This window comes from Phascolarctos cinereus, unplaced genomic scaffold (assembly GCF_003287225.1).
Source record: "Phascolarctos cinereus isolate Bilbo 61053 unplaced genomic scaffold, phaCin_HiC Scaffold_1;HRSCAF=81, whole genome shotgun sequence".
Taxonomy (NCBI): domain Eukaryota; kingdom Metazoa; phylum Chordata; class Mammalia; order Diprotodontia; family Phascolarctidae; genus Phascolarctos; species Phascolarctos cinereus.
Window position 1 is genome coordinate 160517876 of NW_027555514.1, and position 16955 is coordinate 160534830.

The 16955-nt window shown below is 37.8% G+C and overlaps 1 protein-coding gene across 1 annotated transcript in view; it reads left to right on the top strand.

Moving 5' to 3' along the window:
- The window catches only part of BEND7 (BEN domain containing 7), a 138983-nt gene that overhangs the window by 105691 nt on the left and 16337 nt on the right, over positions 1-16955 (top strand). The window contains 2 exon segments of the mRNA XM_020999695.2: positions 15342-15436; positions 15438-15462. Coding sequence (XP_020855354.2) covers positions 15342-15436; positions 15438-15462 — 120 coding nt within the window.

Consider the following 16955-nt stretch of genomic DNA (forward strand, 5'->3'; position numbering starts at 1 on the left):
TGGAAGACTTCACAGTATGGAAACTCTCTTCCATTCAGACTCTGTGCTAGACATCCTCCTGAACCACAAACACCTTTGATGAGCCTTTGTCATACTGCTATAAAACCTTGCTAGGCTGCCTAAACCCTCAGAGTGATCTATGTTATTAAATCTTTCAAGGCATCTTGTATGCTTTTGAAATGTTAATGTGAGATGCTTGTGTGGGAAGAGAGCCTGTGAGGTGGCATCTTGTGTTACCAGATCAAATAGTTGATAACCAGTAAGCAAAATTTGGTTGCCCAGAGAAGTTCATCAGTATTGTATGTTAGTTTCATGATGGCAAGCTCGCATGGGTTCTGGATAATGGATGATGCTCTCATGCTTTCCCAATCGCCGGTGGAATGAAGCAGGGCTGGGTACTTGCTCCCATGCTTTTTAGCATGATGTTTTCAGCAGTGTTGTCAGCCAACTTCCATGAGGATGAAAATGGCATCAAAGTCAGTTACTGCACTGATGGTAGAGTATTTTAACTTGAAAAGGCTGCAAGCCAAGACCAAAGTGGAGGGAGAGTTGATTTGGGACTATTTGTTAGCCGATGATTGTGTACTCAATGCAGCCTCTGAAGCTGAGATACAGCAAAGTGTGGATCAATTCTTTGCTGCTTGTGCTAGTTTTGGCCTAATAATTAACACCAAGAAAACACAGGTTCTCCACCATCTGTATGTGCAACCATCAGTTTCATCAAATAGAGAAATACTGAATGCTGTGGATAAGTTCACTTAACTTGGCAGTGTACTTTCCAGGGATGTACACGTGGATGATGAGTTTGACACCTGCATTGCCAGAGCTGGCTCAATGTTTAGGAGGCTCTGAAGGAAAGTGTAGGAGAGAAGAGGTATTAGATTGCCTACTAAACTGAAAATCTACAGAGCTGACCTCATTGTTACATGCCTATGAAAGCTGGACAGTATACCAGCACCATGCCAGAAATCTGAATCACTTACATTTGAATTGTCTTAGGAAGATTCTGAAGATCACCTGACAAGATAAAGTACTGGACACTAAGGTCCTCTCTAAACCGCCAAACATTGAAACTCTGCTGCAGAGAGTGCAACTCTGGTGGGCTGGCCACATTGTTCAGATGCCAAACTCATGTTAGCTTAAAAGACTGTTTTATGGAGAACTAACACAAGGCAAGCACTCACATGAAGGTCAGAAGAAGTGGTATAAGAATACTCTCAAGGTCTCCTGGAAGAACTTTGGAATTGATTGTGCAACGTGGGAGACACTGGCACAGGGCTGCCTAGTATGGTATGCCTGCATGTATGAGCAAAGCAGAGTTGCTTTAGCTCAAAAGAAATCTGAGATGTGCAAATTAGAGACATCTCCGTTCCAGATGTTCATGCGCACTGTTTGTGCCTGACCTGTGGTAGGGCCTTCTGAGCACCTATTGGTCTGATCAGCCCCAGTCAGACACACTGTACCTTGACCCTAACATAGTGAGTCATTTTGGCCCTCTTCAGGAGCAAAGGACAACAACCAGCCGGCCAATAAGTGGACTTTTTTATATTATCCGTACCTTTCAGTCAGTTGTGTGACTAGAAAAGTGGTCTGTGTAGGATATCATTTGCTAAAAGCCTGCTTTCTCCTTTCATATGCCTTCAACTAGGATACTTCATATGAATGTGTATATTAGTCCCATAAAGGTTTTGTATAGATGAGAAAATAATTAACCCACCCAACTGTTAGTGCCTTCCTCTCCATAGTTAGAGAAATGTACCTTGTTCAGGTAAAGTTTGAGCTAGATAAGCTCTGAATTCCCCTCCAACATGAAATCCAAGCATTCTAAAGGAAGTGGGATTGAAGCTGCCAAAAGAGGACCCATTTCTGTCTTGTTTCTTACCTCCATACTATCCTTCTTCTGGTGTACAGGATTGCCTAATGTAATATTAATTATAATAATTATATCTAACATTTATATATTACTTTAAGGTTTGAAAAGTGCTTCATAAGCACCTTATGGTGGTTTATATGGTGACTTCTCAAGATTTTATTTCCGATTTTGGGGGACGAGGAGCTAGGCAATGGGGGTAAGTGCTCATGGTCATACACCTAGTATGTGTCAAATATCTGAGGCCAGATTTGAACTCAGGTCCTCCTGATTCCAGAGCTGGTTCTCTATTCACTGAACCACCTAGCTGCCCCAATTTTATTTCCAATTTGTAAAAAATAGTGGATTTGGAGTTAGATATCCCAGGTTTGTAATCTGGTTTTTTCACTTTCCACTTTTGTGGCTGTAAACAAGTGATTTAACTTCTTTGGGACTCAGTTTCCTCACCTGTAAAAATAGGTTTTTGGACTAAGTGATCTCTTAAGGTCCTTCCCAGCTCTAAAGTCTCTGCTCAAATGCTTTTATCAGCATACTCTGATTTTAATTTCTACCTAGTTAGTTAGTTATCCCCATTGTCAATTCACATTTTACCCACATTGAGATTGTTTTCTAGCATACCTTTAGCACAACACCAAGTAGTATGAAGCTAGCTCACTTGTTCTGCTTATTTGATAACTCAGGTGAAGAATTCTCCCTCAGAACTGTTTGATATGATACTTGAATTGCTAAACTTTTCCTGTCTGACCAAAAGTTAAAATGCTGTCACCTTGGCAATTGTTTTCATCAATTTAGTAAGTGTTTCATCTTAGTTATGGTTGTTCATGTGAGACAGACAGGGTAGTCCCTGTTCTTCAAGTATATTTGTTGAAATTAATTTTAAAAACCTCCAACCAAATTCCATGTAGTATTCTGCTTCCTAATTCAATTAGTGAGAAAAATCAGCATTGAAAGCCCCTTACTCTGTCCTGAAGAGACTACTAGTCAAGGAGTATGGCCAGTCATGTCAGACGTACCACGTCAGCCATTCTGTGTAACAGACTTCACCAAAGATTATATGAACTGCCACATCACCACAGTGGGTTCTGCTCATCCACCATTAGTTTGTTTTCATGTTTACATATTTGTGGGAGATTATTGAAATGAATATAAACATCAAGGAAAAGTTATTATTCATATATAGATCAAAATTAAAATCTGTTGTTTCTCTGGTTAACAAGCTTTTTCTTAGGACATCAAATTATGTTAAAGATAGTGGGAGCTTTTGCTCTTTTATCTAGTATTATTGTTGGCCTTATTCCAGTTCTTCAGGTTATTTGGAGTTGTTTAAAATTAGCCTTTGTTTCTCTATAATAGTATTGAAATAGAAAGGGGAGGTAAATTCAGTTAATGACCTATTGCATTCTGAGGACAAATGCAAATTGTTCTACTATGATTTTTAATGACCTACTATTAACATAGTCAGAACACAGTGCATTAATGCAGTACTTCTTTTCACATCATTACTCCTAATGGAACTGTTACAGGCGTAATAACTTGACCTTTTGCTATAATTTCAAATGCTAAGGATATCTTTGCTTATTCAATACTTCTATTCACATGGCATATTGAGTCATTCAAATCAATATAATGGAAATCTTTTGGTCTTGTTCTTAGGGCTCATCTGTATGAGTGTAATGGAAGGTGGGATATAGTCTTTAGTAGATAGATAGTTGAATGTCTCTTTGAAGTTAGAATGAAATTCATGATCTAGAATGTCAATAATATGCAGTATAGGCATTTTTGTGATGCTGTGTTTCTAAGGATCTCAAACAAAAAGCCTAGGAGGTAGTTTTTGCCCTGTCCTCTTTCTATTGAAACTATGTAAGACTTAACCGAGAAGAGAAAATAAAGACTAACTAGGAATTTCTAAAACTAGGCTTTCTAAAAGAGTCTTAGTGGTTGTATTCAAGGTGTGATTAGAAATACCAGGTTTGAAGCAGTTCATGGTGGCTGTGCTGGTGAAGACATTCTATGATCTTAATCCAGTTTTCATAAACTTAATCTTGAATACAGATAGCATCCAGAAGTTGCTGTATTTTAGGGATATTAAGGGGTAGGGTGGGGAAGGAGTTAATTTTGACTCCACTAATTTAAAAAAAATTGTGTGTTTGGAGAAGCAAGGAAGGATATTTACTTACATAAGAGAAAAAAATGTTTTCAAGCACATAAATTATCCACAAACAAGCAATAAGTTAAATATCCATTTTCTCTATTTATCAATTTAACTAAGTCTGCAGAAATTCTTTTTGGCTGCACTTTGATTAGTATGTTGTTACTATGTAGACTTAAAAGTAATAAAACTTTATTTTCACTACTCCAAGTTATCATGATCATTTCCTTCATGAAGTCTTTTATAATTTTGACATGTAGACCCTATCTGTCTCTACTTTAGAAAGAAAGGTTTACAGTTTGGTGCACCTACTAACTCACTACCCAGTCCTTAGCCCTTGCAGTCTAGCTTCCATACTCACTACTCTACTGAAACAGAAAACTTTAAAAAAGATAGCATCAACAAAACTAAGCAACACAGCAACTGAGTATGACAGTGTATGAAATGTTCTACAGCCCTGCCCTCCCACCTCCATCCCTGGCACAGGTAAAATGTATAAGACTTAGCAATTAAGTGGATATGAGACAAGAGAGGAGCCATGTAATACTAATGTTTCAAACAACTAAGACAGTGGTACCATTGACAGAAGAGTAGGTTTGATAGGAAAGATATTAAGTTAAGTTATAATGTGAAGGTAGAGATGTCTTATAGGCAGTTGAAGGTTTCAGCCTCAAGTTCAGGTGGGAGTTTGGGTGCTGGAAATAGAGACTTGGTTCTCATGTATGGAGAGGTAACATGGAAGCCATGGGGTTGAGTAAAATTGGCCAAGGAAAAGAATATAATGCAGGGGTTCTTAACCGTCTGTTATGTGATGGACCCCATTTGGCAGTCTGGTTAAACCTATGGCTCCCTCTTAGAATGTTTTTAAATACATAAAATAACACAAAGAAAACCAATTCTATTGGAATACAATTATCAAAATATTTTTTAATAAACAACCAAGTTTATAGGCTCCAGGTTAAGAGCCTCTAGTATACTGGAAGCATTTCCAGTAAGATTGGGGGTGTAACAATGATATCCATTATCACCACTGTTGTTCAATATCATACCGAAAATATTAGCTTTAGCAATAAGAGAAGAAAAAGAAATTGAAGGTGTTAGAATAGTCAAAGAAGAAACAAACCCTATCACTCTTTGCAGATGATATGATGATATACATAGAGAATCCTAGACTCTAGAATCAAGTAAAAAACTACTTGAAATAATAAGCAACTTTAGTGAAGTTGTAGGCTATAAAATAAACCCACATAAATCATTGGCATTATATATACATATTATACATATTTTATATATTACCACAGCCCAACTGCAAGAGATAGAGAAATTCCATTTAAAGTTACTGTAGACATTATAAAATATTTAGGAGTCTACCTCCCGAAACAAACCCAGGAACTCTATGAACACAATTACAAAACTTTTCGCACAAATAAAGTCAGATCTGAGTAATTGGGAAAACATCAGTTGCTCATGGGTAGGCTGAGCTAATATAATAAAAATGACAATTCTACCTAAGCTAATTTACTTATTCAGTGCCATACCAGTCAAACTACCAAAAAATTATTTTTTAGAACTAGAAAAAATAATAAGATTCATTTAGAATAACAAAAGGCAGAATATCAAGGGAACTAACAAAAGAAATGCAGGGGAAGTTGGCCTAGCCATACCAGATCTTAAATTGTATTATAAAGCAGCAATCATCAAAACTACTTGGTACTGGCTAAGAAATGGAGTGGTAGATCAGTGGAATAAGTTAGGTATGCAAGACACAGTAGTCAGTGACTATAGTAATCTACCAATTGATAAACCCAAAGACCCCAGCTTCTGGGATAAGAACTCACTCTTTGACAAAAACTGCTGGGAAAACTGGGAAAGAGTATGGCAGAAACTAGGCACAGACCGAAATCTCATACCATATTCCAAAATAAAGTCAAAATGGGTTCATGATTTACATATAAAGGCTGATACTATAAGCAAACTGGGAGAGCAAGGAATGCTTTACCTATCGGATTTATGGAAAACAGAAGAATCCCATGACCAAACAGGAGACAGAGAACAATACAAAATGCAAAATGGATAATTTTGATTATATTAAATTGAAAAGTTTTTACACAAACAAAGCCAATGCAACTAAGATTAGGATGGAAGTAGAAAACTGGGAAAGAATTTTACAGCCAGTGTCTCTGATAAGGGCCTCATTTCTAAAATATATAGAAAATTAAGTCAAATTTATAAGAATACAAGTTGTTCCCCAGTTGATAAATGGTCAAAGGATATGAACAGGCAGTTCTCAGATGAAGAAATTGAAGCCATCTATAGTTACATGAAAAAATGCTCTAAATCACTATTGATTAGAGAAATGCAAATCAAAACAAATCACATCTATCAGATTGGCCAGCATGACAAAACAGGAAAATAATAAATGTTGGAGAAGATGTGGAAAAATTGGAACACTAATGCATTGTTACTGGAGTTGTGAACTGATCCAACCATTTTGGAGAGCAATTTGGAACTATGCCCAAAGGGCTATAAAAATGTGCATACCCTTTGACCTAGCAATAGCACTTCTATGGCTGTATCCCAAAGAGATCATTCATACAAATAGGAAGAGGACCCACATGTACGAAAATATTTACTGCACCTCTTTTTTGTCATGGCAAAGAATTGGAAATTGAGGGGATGCCCATCAATTGAGGAATGACTGACCAGACTGTGGTATATGAATGTAATGGAATACTATTGTGCTATAAGAAATGATAAGCAGGCAAACTTCAGAAAAAACTGGAAGGACTTGTATGGACTGATGTTGAATGAAGTGAGCAGAACCAGGAGAATGTTGTACACAATAACAGCCACATTGTGCAATGACTAATGTTGATAGACTTAGCCCTTCTCAGCAATGCAAAGATCTAAGACATCTCCAAAGGTCTCATGATGGAAAATGCTATCCACATCCAAAGGAAGAACTATGGAGTTTGAATGCAGATTAAAGCATACTGTTTGCTATTTTTTTTTCTGTTGTTTCTTGTTTCCTCTTTCTGGTGGTTCCTCCTATTGGTTCTAATTCTTCTTTACAACATGACTAATGTGAAAATATGTTTAATAGGAATGTATATGTATAGCTAAATCAGATTGCGCCCTGTCTTGGGGAAGGAGGTGGGGAGGGAGGGGGAGAAAAATTTAAGACTGAAAAGCTTATGGAAGTGATTGTTGATAAATCAAAATAAATTAAGAAAAAAAAAAGAAAAGGAACCCCTAGTATAAAGAAAGAAGAAAAGAGGGCTGAAGACAGAACCTTGAGAAACACCCACATTAAGTAGTCAGGAAACTCATGATAAAACATGCTCTTCACTCCCAGATAGAAAAGCTGATGAATTCAGAGTGCAGATTGAAGCATATTTTATTTTCTTTCTCCTTTTTTCTTTTCTTCTTCCTTCCTTTCTTTCACAGAGCTCACATGAAAATTTCTTTTTCATGATTATCCACATTTGTAAAGGGTTTTATTTTTCTTGCCTTCTCAGTGGTTGATGGAGGAGGGAAAGGAGGGAGGAAGAGAATTTGGAACTGCAAATAAAATTGATTTTTTTAAAAAAAGCCAAAAAAGGATAAGGAGAAAATGGAACATTGAGAAAGGTAGGAGAACCAGGAGAATGTGATGTCAACTCCAAGATGAAGTCTAGAAGAAGGGGGTAGTGAATGGTGGTTAATGATAAAGAGAAATCAAGGAAGATAAGGGCCAAAAAAAGGCCATTGGATTTGGCAGTTAAAAGGTTATGGGTATAGATAAGTGGTCAAAGGATATGAATAAACATTTCTCAAAAGAAGAATAGTAAATTATTAATAACCATATGAAAGAATGTATGGTGAGAGACAAATCAAAGCAACCCTAAGGTTTTACCTCACACCTAACAAATTGGCAAAAATAACAAAAGATGGAAATAGTTAATTTTGGAGGGGTTGTAGAAAGATAGTCACACTAATTCAGTGTTGGTGGAGCTGTGACTTAGTACAGTCGTTCTAGAAAGCAATTTAGAATTGTGCAAATAAGCTGCCTAAAATGTTCATACCCCATGACCCAGAGATTCCATTAACACCCAGGTAGGTCACTGAGAAAAAGAAATGCTCCATATATGTAAAAATATGATCACTTTTTCTGGTAGAAAAGCACTAGAAACAAAGTAAATGCTCACCAGTTGGAGAATCGCTGAACAAATGGCGGTACATGAATGTTTTGGAATTACTTTGTTGTAACAAATTACAAACATGATAAGTACAGAGAAACTTTGAAAGACTTACATGCGTAGTTGCATAGTGAATTACTCAGAGCCAAGACAACAGCCTACACAATGGCTATAGCAATGTAAATGGAAAGGACAACTATAAAACAACAAAAAATGTATGATGAAAAATTACAAAAAAAAAGGTTGGCTTCCAAAAAAAGAAGACATCCCCATACACATACTCTATTCTAGCGGGGTGTGTTGTGGGGGGGTAGGAAGAGTTCATGAGTGCACAACATTGCATATAACATCAGAATTTTTCCATGTATTAATACTGCTAAATTATTTCCCTTTTTTTTTTCCTTTTCCTTTTCTAAAAGCCTTTTTTATATGGGATGATTTTCTGGGAGGGGGGAGAGGGGAATACAAGGAGGAATCTAGTAATATAAAACAAAAGATGTCAATAAAAATCTGTTTTAAAAAAGATCATTGGTGGCCTCAGAGCATTTTTGAAGAGTTGTGAAGTTAAGAGCTAGATAAGAAGGGGCTAAAGAAGAGTAGGAGATATAGACAACTTTTCCAAGAAATTTGGCTGTGATTGATAGCTGGATCGGTTAGAAAGGTCAAGAAAAGGTATTTTGTTGTTTTTTGATTTAGGGTTGCAGAGACCTGAGCTTATTTGTACTTATATGGGAAGTACCACATGGAGAGGAAGAGATTGAAAATGTATTTAGAAGAGAAGATTGTGAAATAAGATCCTGGATGAGATGGGAGGAAATAGGATTATGGACACAGGTAGAATTTCACAACATCCTGCATAGAGTACGTGATGTTTGTGAGGAAATAAATGAGTACAAGAAGCAGATCACAGCAGGCATCTAGGTGGTGCAGTGGATAGAGCACTGGCCCTGGAGTCAGGAGGACCTGAGTTCAAATGCAGCCTCAGACACATAACACTCACTAGTTATGTGACTCTGGACAAGTCACTTAACCCCAAATGCCCTGCCCAAAAAAAAAAAAAAAGGCAGATCACAAGCATAGATAGCATAGTAGTGATTGATGGGAAACTTAATTCATCTGAATTTCTGTTAGAGCTTTCTCAACTCTACCAAAAGCAGCTAATAATTTATATTGCTTTGTATTAATGATAATTTCATCCTTCAAAAGGTGGTGTAACCAATGAAGGAAATTATCATAATGGAACTGTTTCACAAGTCAGACACTGTCTTCTTCAAGTTTTCGTTGCGCTACTTTCTTCCGATTCTCCTACTTTGTCTAATTACTTCTTCATCTCCTTTGCTCAACTTTGTTCTTTTTTCTTTTTCTTTTCTTTTTCTTTCTTTCTTTTTTTTTTGTGTGTGTGAGGCAATTGGGATTAAATGACTTGCCCAGGGTCACAGAACTAGTATGTGTCAAATGTCTGAAGCCAGATTTGAGCTCAGGTCCTTCTGACTCCAAGGCTGGTTCTCTATTCACTGTACCACTTAGCTGCCCCACCCCCTTTTTTTTGGTGACTTGCCCATAGTCACACAGCTAGTGAGAGTTATGTGTCTGAGGCCAGATTTGAACTCAGGTCCTCCTGACCCCAGGGCCAGTGCTCTATCAACTTTGCCACCTATTTGCCCCTCAACTTTCAAACCATGTTGTGCCCAGTAACCATGGGAGTCTGCCAAGGCTCTTTTCTGGTCTTGATGCTGTTCCCTTGGTAATCTCATCAGCTCCCATGGAGTCAGTTGTCATCTCAATGCAGGTGATCTTCAGATCTACTTTTCTGAACCCTAACTTTTCTCCTGACTTCTAAGTCTCCCAGGTGCCTGTTGGACATCTCATACCGTATGTTCAGTAGACATATTAAGCGTGGTTCTTTAATCTTAAATTCAATATGTGCAAATCAATCTTTTCCCCAAAACCCTTCTTACTCTTCTATTACTATCAAAGGCATCACCATCTTCCTAGTCACCCAGGTTCACACCCTAGCTGCCACTTTTGACTCCTTATTCTCTCTCACCCTCATACCCAATCAGCTGTCAAATCCTGTTGATTCTACCTTCAAAACACATCTCCTGTATGCCCCCCTTTTCTCCTCTGAGACTGCCACTTCCCTGATGGAAGCCTTCATCACTTCATGTCTGAACTCTTACAATAGCCTTCTGGTTAGTAACCCTACCCCAAGTCTCTCCCAACTCCGGTCTTCTTTCACTGTGCTATCAAAGTGATCTCGAAGTACATGGCTGTCCAGGTTACACCCTGTCCAAACTCTCCAATCAGTAAATTCCAGTGGCTGCCTATTACCTCCAGGATCAAATATAAAATCCTCTCTTTTACTTTTAAAGCCCATCATAACTTAGCTTCCTTCTACTTTTCCAGTCTATTTACACCTTACTCCTCCCTCCATGTGTTTTATAGCCCAGTAACACTGGTGTCCTTGCTATCCATCATTCCTGGAATGCTCTCCCTCCTTATCTCTGCCTGTAGACTTCCCTGCCTTCCTTCAAGTGCCAGCTGTAATTCTGTCTTCAGCAGGAAGCCCTTCCTAATCCCTCTTATTTCTAGTGCCTTTCATAGCTTATTTGGTACATAGTACTTTACATATTATCTTCCCCATTAGACCATGAGCTCCTTGAGAGCAAGGACTATTTTTGCCTTTCTTTGTGTCTCCAGTATTAGTACCTGGCACACAATTGTTTTTCAGTCATGTCTGACTCTTCATGACCCCATTTGGGGTATTCTTGCCAAAGATACTGGAGTGATCTGCCGTTTTCTTCTCCAGTTTGTTGACTGACCGACTGACCACTGGAGTGGGATTTTTAGGAGCCTTCGGTAAATTAACCACTAGTTCCAACTTAAGAGTTTGCAAGAGGGGCAGCTAGGTTGCACAGTGGATAAAATACCTGTCCTGGAGTCAGGAGCACCTGAGTTCAAATCCAGCCTCAGACACATGATACTCACTAGCTGTGTGACCCTGGGAAAGTCACTTAGCCCTTGCCCTGCCCCCCCCAAAAAAAGTCTGTGAGAGAGGAGAGCTTAGGGTTTTAACATACATCTTAGATTTCAAGAGAACAGATTTCAAGGTATCCAGAGAAAAAACAGGATCTCTTGGATTAAAAGTGCACTGGAGAAATCAGCTTAGAAAAGATGAGAAGCTGTCAAGGATGAATTTTTTTGAGAAGCCGTTCTGATGATTAGGTAAAAGGAAGTTGTCAAAGAGAATATTATGGATCAACAGGGAAATTGTCAACGTGTAAATTTTTTGAAGGCATATACAGAAAATAGAAGCAAGGTCAGATAACAGTGTAAATACAAAATTATGACATGGTCCTGTAAAACTAGTGTCAGGAACACAAAAGTTCAGAATGACCTGAGGGAAGCAAAGATCACTAAAAATGGCAGAAGGTATGGGAGGGCTTTTGTTTTTAACTATGTTGGGAGAAAGAATGAGGTTAAAAAAGGGGATAGGACCATTCAGGGTAGGTGAGACTATGATAGTGGACAGTGGAGAATACAGAACTGCTGAACTCTTAAGTTTCCTTCTCTTTTGTCTGGCCCCTAAAACAAAATATTATCTGGCCTTGGAAGCACAGGGGAAAAATTGCTCCTTGGGAGCTGATACCCAAGTTATGTAGGGAGATAAAGAACGTTTCATTGTCCTTGATGAATTCGTGATGAACTGCACTCCAAAAAGAACTGCCTGATGTGATTTCTGAACCATAGCAATTGATCTTAAAAATGGTCACCTGTGTGTGGAAATGGTCACCTGTGTGTGGAATGCATTCCATCTTCACTCTTGAAGAATCCATAGCTTCCTTTAGAGCACAGCTTACATGCTTCCCGTTAGACAAGGCTTTTCCCAATTCCATTTCACACCCCCTAACTTGTTAGCATTCTTTTGCTCTTGAAGTGACTGTATTTGTGCCTGTGGAGTGTCCTCCATTTAGAATGTAAGCTTCTAGCGTGCACAGCCTGTTTAGTTTTGACTTTGTATTCCTGCTGCCTGCCGCAGTACCTTGCATAGGTTCATATTAAGCACTTAATAAATAATTGTTGAATTGAATTTTGTATTGTGGAGAATGGGAGAGGTGTATCATAGGATTGGTGGACAAGGTCCTGATTTTTAAAAAGAGAAGAAGAAAGAAGATTTTGTTGATCAGAGTTGCTAAGTCTTTCAGAGTTGATTGTCCTTACAATACTATTGTTATATAAATTGTTCTCCTGGTTGTAATGACCTGTTCTTGATGAAGCCATGTTGTTTCTTTGTGAGCTTGACTTTAATACCTAAAAAAATTATGAAATAGGTTATTAAAGGGATGATTATTGGATATGTAGAAAAGAAAGGCATCACAGAGGACCAACACAGTGACCCACCATGATTCTAGAGGACTTGTGATGAAACCTGGTCCCTGACTCCAGACAAAAGTAACAGTCTCAGAGTGCAGAATTGAAGCATATATTCTTTTCTTTTCTTTTGGACATGGCTAATTCAAGAAATTGTTTTGCATGACCGTACATATTTGTAGTGGGCTTTGTTTTTCTCACCTTCTCAGTGGGTAGCTGAGGAAAAGGGGAAGAATTTGGAGCTAAAAATAAAATAAAATTGGGTGAAAAAAGAACAGATGATGACCGGCAGGCCTAATTTCTTTTTTGACGGTCACATCAGGAGAGTGCTGAGGATATAGTTTGGGCAAAGATTTTATTGGGGAAAGTCCTTCGTGCTAGTGACACTAATATAGTTAGGTAGCTTCAGAATTGGTTGATTGTACAGACCCAAAGACTACTCGTTAATGGTTCAATGGCAGCTTGGAAGAAGAATTTTAGAGATCTGTGCATATCTCTGTACCATTGAGTATTTTAGTCAGTAACCTGAATAAAGGTATAGAGAGCATATTTATAAAAAATGGCAGATTACAGAAAGATTTCCAGCAGAGGGATAGCTAAACATGGCAAAGGAAAGAGTCAGGATCCCAAAAGATCGCATCTCAACTAGTACATATATTAGGTCAAATACAGTAAGATGAAATTCGATAAGGATAAAAGTAAAATCTTATACTTGGGCTCAAAAATCAACTGTACAGCTACCAGGTAGAGGCATGGCTAGATAACGTTCTGAGGAAAGTATAAGGATTTCATAAGTTCCTTAGCAGTTGACAATGTGTAATCAAGGATAAGAAAGCTAACAATCAAGAAAGCTTATGCAGCTTGTGGAAAAATAATATCTGTCTCTCAGAAACTGTCTTCCTTCAAGGCTTAGTTCAGATGCCACCTCTTCTATTAATTCTTCCATGACATCACCATTTAGTGATATTTACCTCTTCAGATTACCTTGGATTATATGTAGTTAAATTACCTTGGATTTAATATGTAGTTAAATAACATCATATTCCCCTCATTCCATCTAGGAGAAGAGAAACTATTTTGTCTTTTAATCTTCAACTTCTGTCACAGTACCTTCTTCTAGTAGAAACTTAATAAATTTGTATTGATTGATAATAACATAAAATTTTTGAGTTAGTGCCTTTTGGTGTTATACCTTTTATACCTTATCTTGTATACCCATATCACTCTTCTACTTGTTGAAAACTTGCAGAAGAATCCACCTTGTATAAAGAATAATGAATAAGATCTCTGTCTGTAGGGAACATAATCACAAATAAGAAAGCTAACACAAGTTAGACAGCTAATATTGTTCCAGCATAAAATAAAGCCGATGAAAAATTGTAGCTCAAGTATGTGAAGTTTTAATTTGATATGACAAGAATAAGGAAACCAAAAGCTAAGATTAAAAAAAAAAGTGTAACTCAACATTGCAATATGGAGATATCGTATAGTGAAATAATTTATACAAAGCAAAGTTTTAGCTCTGTGAGGGGGAAGGTTTATAGGAGAGTATACAGTGTTCCTGGATACATAAATAAGAGCATAGTTAGAAGCTACATATGAACCAGAAAGTGCCATGGACATACTGTAACAACAAGATCATGACACATAATCACTGGGACACTCAGAGTACACTTCAAAATGCTGGGTGATTTGTGATTTCTTCTGCTACTACCAGGAAGCTCTTAGACTCATACCTGCTTTGATCATTGAAATTGTATAAGACACCAATGAGGGTAACCAGAAAAAAAAATAGTTCATGCTACAAAACTGAATGTGTAGCTAAGAGAACATAGCTGTTGATTTTGGAAGGGAAAGCAATCTTTTTTATAAACTAAAATTATCATCCTTTTGTAACCCAAGTATAGTAGTTCAACAAAGTGCTACTTTTTGACCCAGTGAACATTAGCTTGAAAAGACCAACTTAAGAACCCCTCAGAAGTAGAGTATAAGGCAAAAATGTCACCAACAGATCCTTTAGCTTTGGTAGCGCTACTACATGCTGCTATAATCTGAGAATTGTCTTTCGAGGCTTTTATCTTATACGATTCTCTGTAGTTTCTATCTTGCTTGATTGGACAGCTCTTTCCTAGAAGCTAGTACAATAAGATGCCAAAGGGTGACTCAAAAATAGATTTGGAACTTTTGTATGTCTGGCATCCAGTAGTAAGATTTTTAAAAGCTACACCTTATAACACAATTACATTTTCATTTAATCTGAGTGATGATTGAATTGGTATGATGTCACCATAAGAATAGTATCATGGAGATTTTTTTTGCATAATTTTATTGAGACTGTCCTGCCAAGATTCCATTTGTACTGGAATGACACTTGAATTCATCCCCATATCATAGATGCTGAATTAATGAAATGACACTATCCTTCTGGTAATTTTGCCAAGCAGTCTGTCTGTCTTACCCTTTTTTGTTCATGGTGCCATTTTCTATAGGACAGGTATCTAACAGATACTTAGGACACTTGCATAATAGAACTTTTCCATGTCAGTTACTTAATGCTTGCCACTAGTTCTACTGAAACAAAGGCAAGTTTGGCCAGAAGTTCATTCTTTTCCAACTTTGCCAAAGAGATACTGTAGATCCATATGGACAATGCCAGCTGCAGCGCTAAACAGAATTCATGTCTGTTATTGATATATCTTTAAAAACTTTTAACCACACACCTTCATATATCTTCCTTGCCATGAAATTTAACATTTTTTATATTTCCTTTCAGTCTTCACAGAAAAATACTGCACTGCAAACCATGTGGATAAACTTCCTGGCCCAAGAGACTGGGTACAGATTCTACAGGATCAAATTAAACTGGCCCAGAAGAAGGTTAAAAAGAGGCTCAGGTATGCACAGACTTCAGAGAAGCAATTTAAAAAATTTTTTTATTAATTTATTTTTAGTTTTCAACATTTACTTTTATAAGATTTTGAGTTTTAAATTTTCCCCTCCTTCCCCAAGACAGCATGAACTCTGATGTAGGCTATACATGTATGATCATATTAAACATATTTCTATGTTAGTCATGTTGTAAAAGAAGAATCAGAACAAAAGGGAAAAGCTATGAGAAAGGAAAAACAAAAAACAACAAAAGAAAGAGAAAATAGTATATATACTTTGATCTGCATTTGACTCCAGAGTTCTTTCTCTGGATATGGATAGCATTTTCCGTCATGAGTCTTTTGGAATTGTCTTAGATCATTGCTTTGCTCAGAAGATCTAAGTCCAGCTAAGTCCAGCAAAGTCAGTCATCACACAGTGTTGCTCTTACTGTGCACAGTGTTCTGGTTCTGATCACTTCACTCAGCGTCAAGTGTTTCTAGGTTTTTCTGAAGTCTGCCTGCTCATCATTTCTTAGTATTCCATTCCATTCATATACCATGACTTGTTCAGCCATTCCCTAGTTGGTGGACATCTCCTCCATTTCCAGTTCCTTGCCACCACAAAAAGAGCTGGTATAAATATTTTTGTATAGGGGGAAGCTAGGTGGCACAGTGGATAGAGCCCTGGCCTTGGAGACAGGAGGACCTGAGTTCAAATCTGGCCTCAGACACTTGATACTTGTTAGTTGTGTGACCCTGGGCAAGTCACTTAACCCTGATTGCCTCACCAAAAAGCAAAAAGAAAATAAATAACTTTTTTTTCCGTACATGTGGGTCCTTTGGGGAAGCAATTTCTTAAATTTACTATGCTAAAGTTGAGCCTTTGGATCAGTCAGTCAACAAACATTTATTATGCACTATCTGCGAGATATTGGACTGGACTCAGAGGCAAAAGTGAATCAGCCCTTGCCTTCAAGGACGCTACATCCTTTGAGGGAGTTAACACATAGAAAACAGGTCTAGAACAAGGGGGTTTTTGAGAGAAACACATTAAAAAGTGGGGCAGGGGTTAGGAAAGACTTCACGTGGAAGGTGCAGCTTGAGCTGAATCTTAGAGAAAATTATTTCATGAGATCTTATTTTTAATTGCTTTTTATGAGGTTTTTTTTTTTTAAGGCAATTGGGGTTAAGTGACTTGCCCAGGATCACATAGCTAGTAAGTGTCAAGTGTTTGGTCTAAGGCCGGATTTGAACTCAGGTTCTCCTGACTTCAGGGCTAGTGCTCTATCCATTGTGCAACCTAGCTGCCCCTTAATTGCTTTTTAAACATAAAAATGTAATACTAAGACATGGGGGGTTCTGTGGGGGGGGGGAGGGAGGTGATGGGAGTCCAGACATGAATGAGTTCATTAGCATAGGAAACTCCTACTGAGGAAAAGCCCCTCTAACCACTTCAATTCTGCAAGTGCTGAGCAACTTTTAGTCTTAGAGAGTTGCCTGGGACCCTGAGAGGTAAG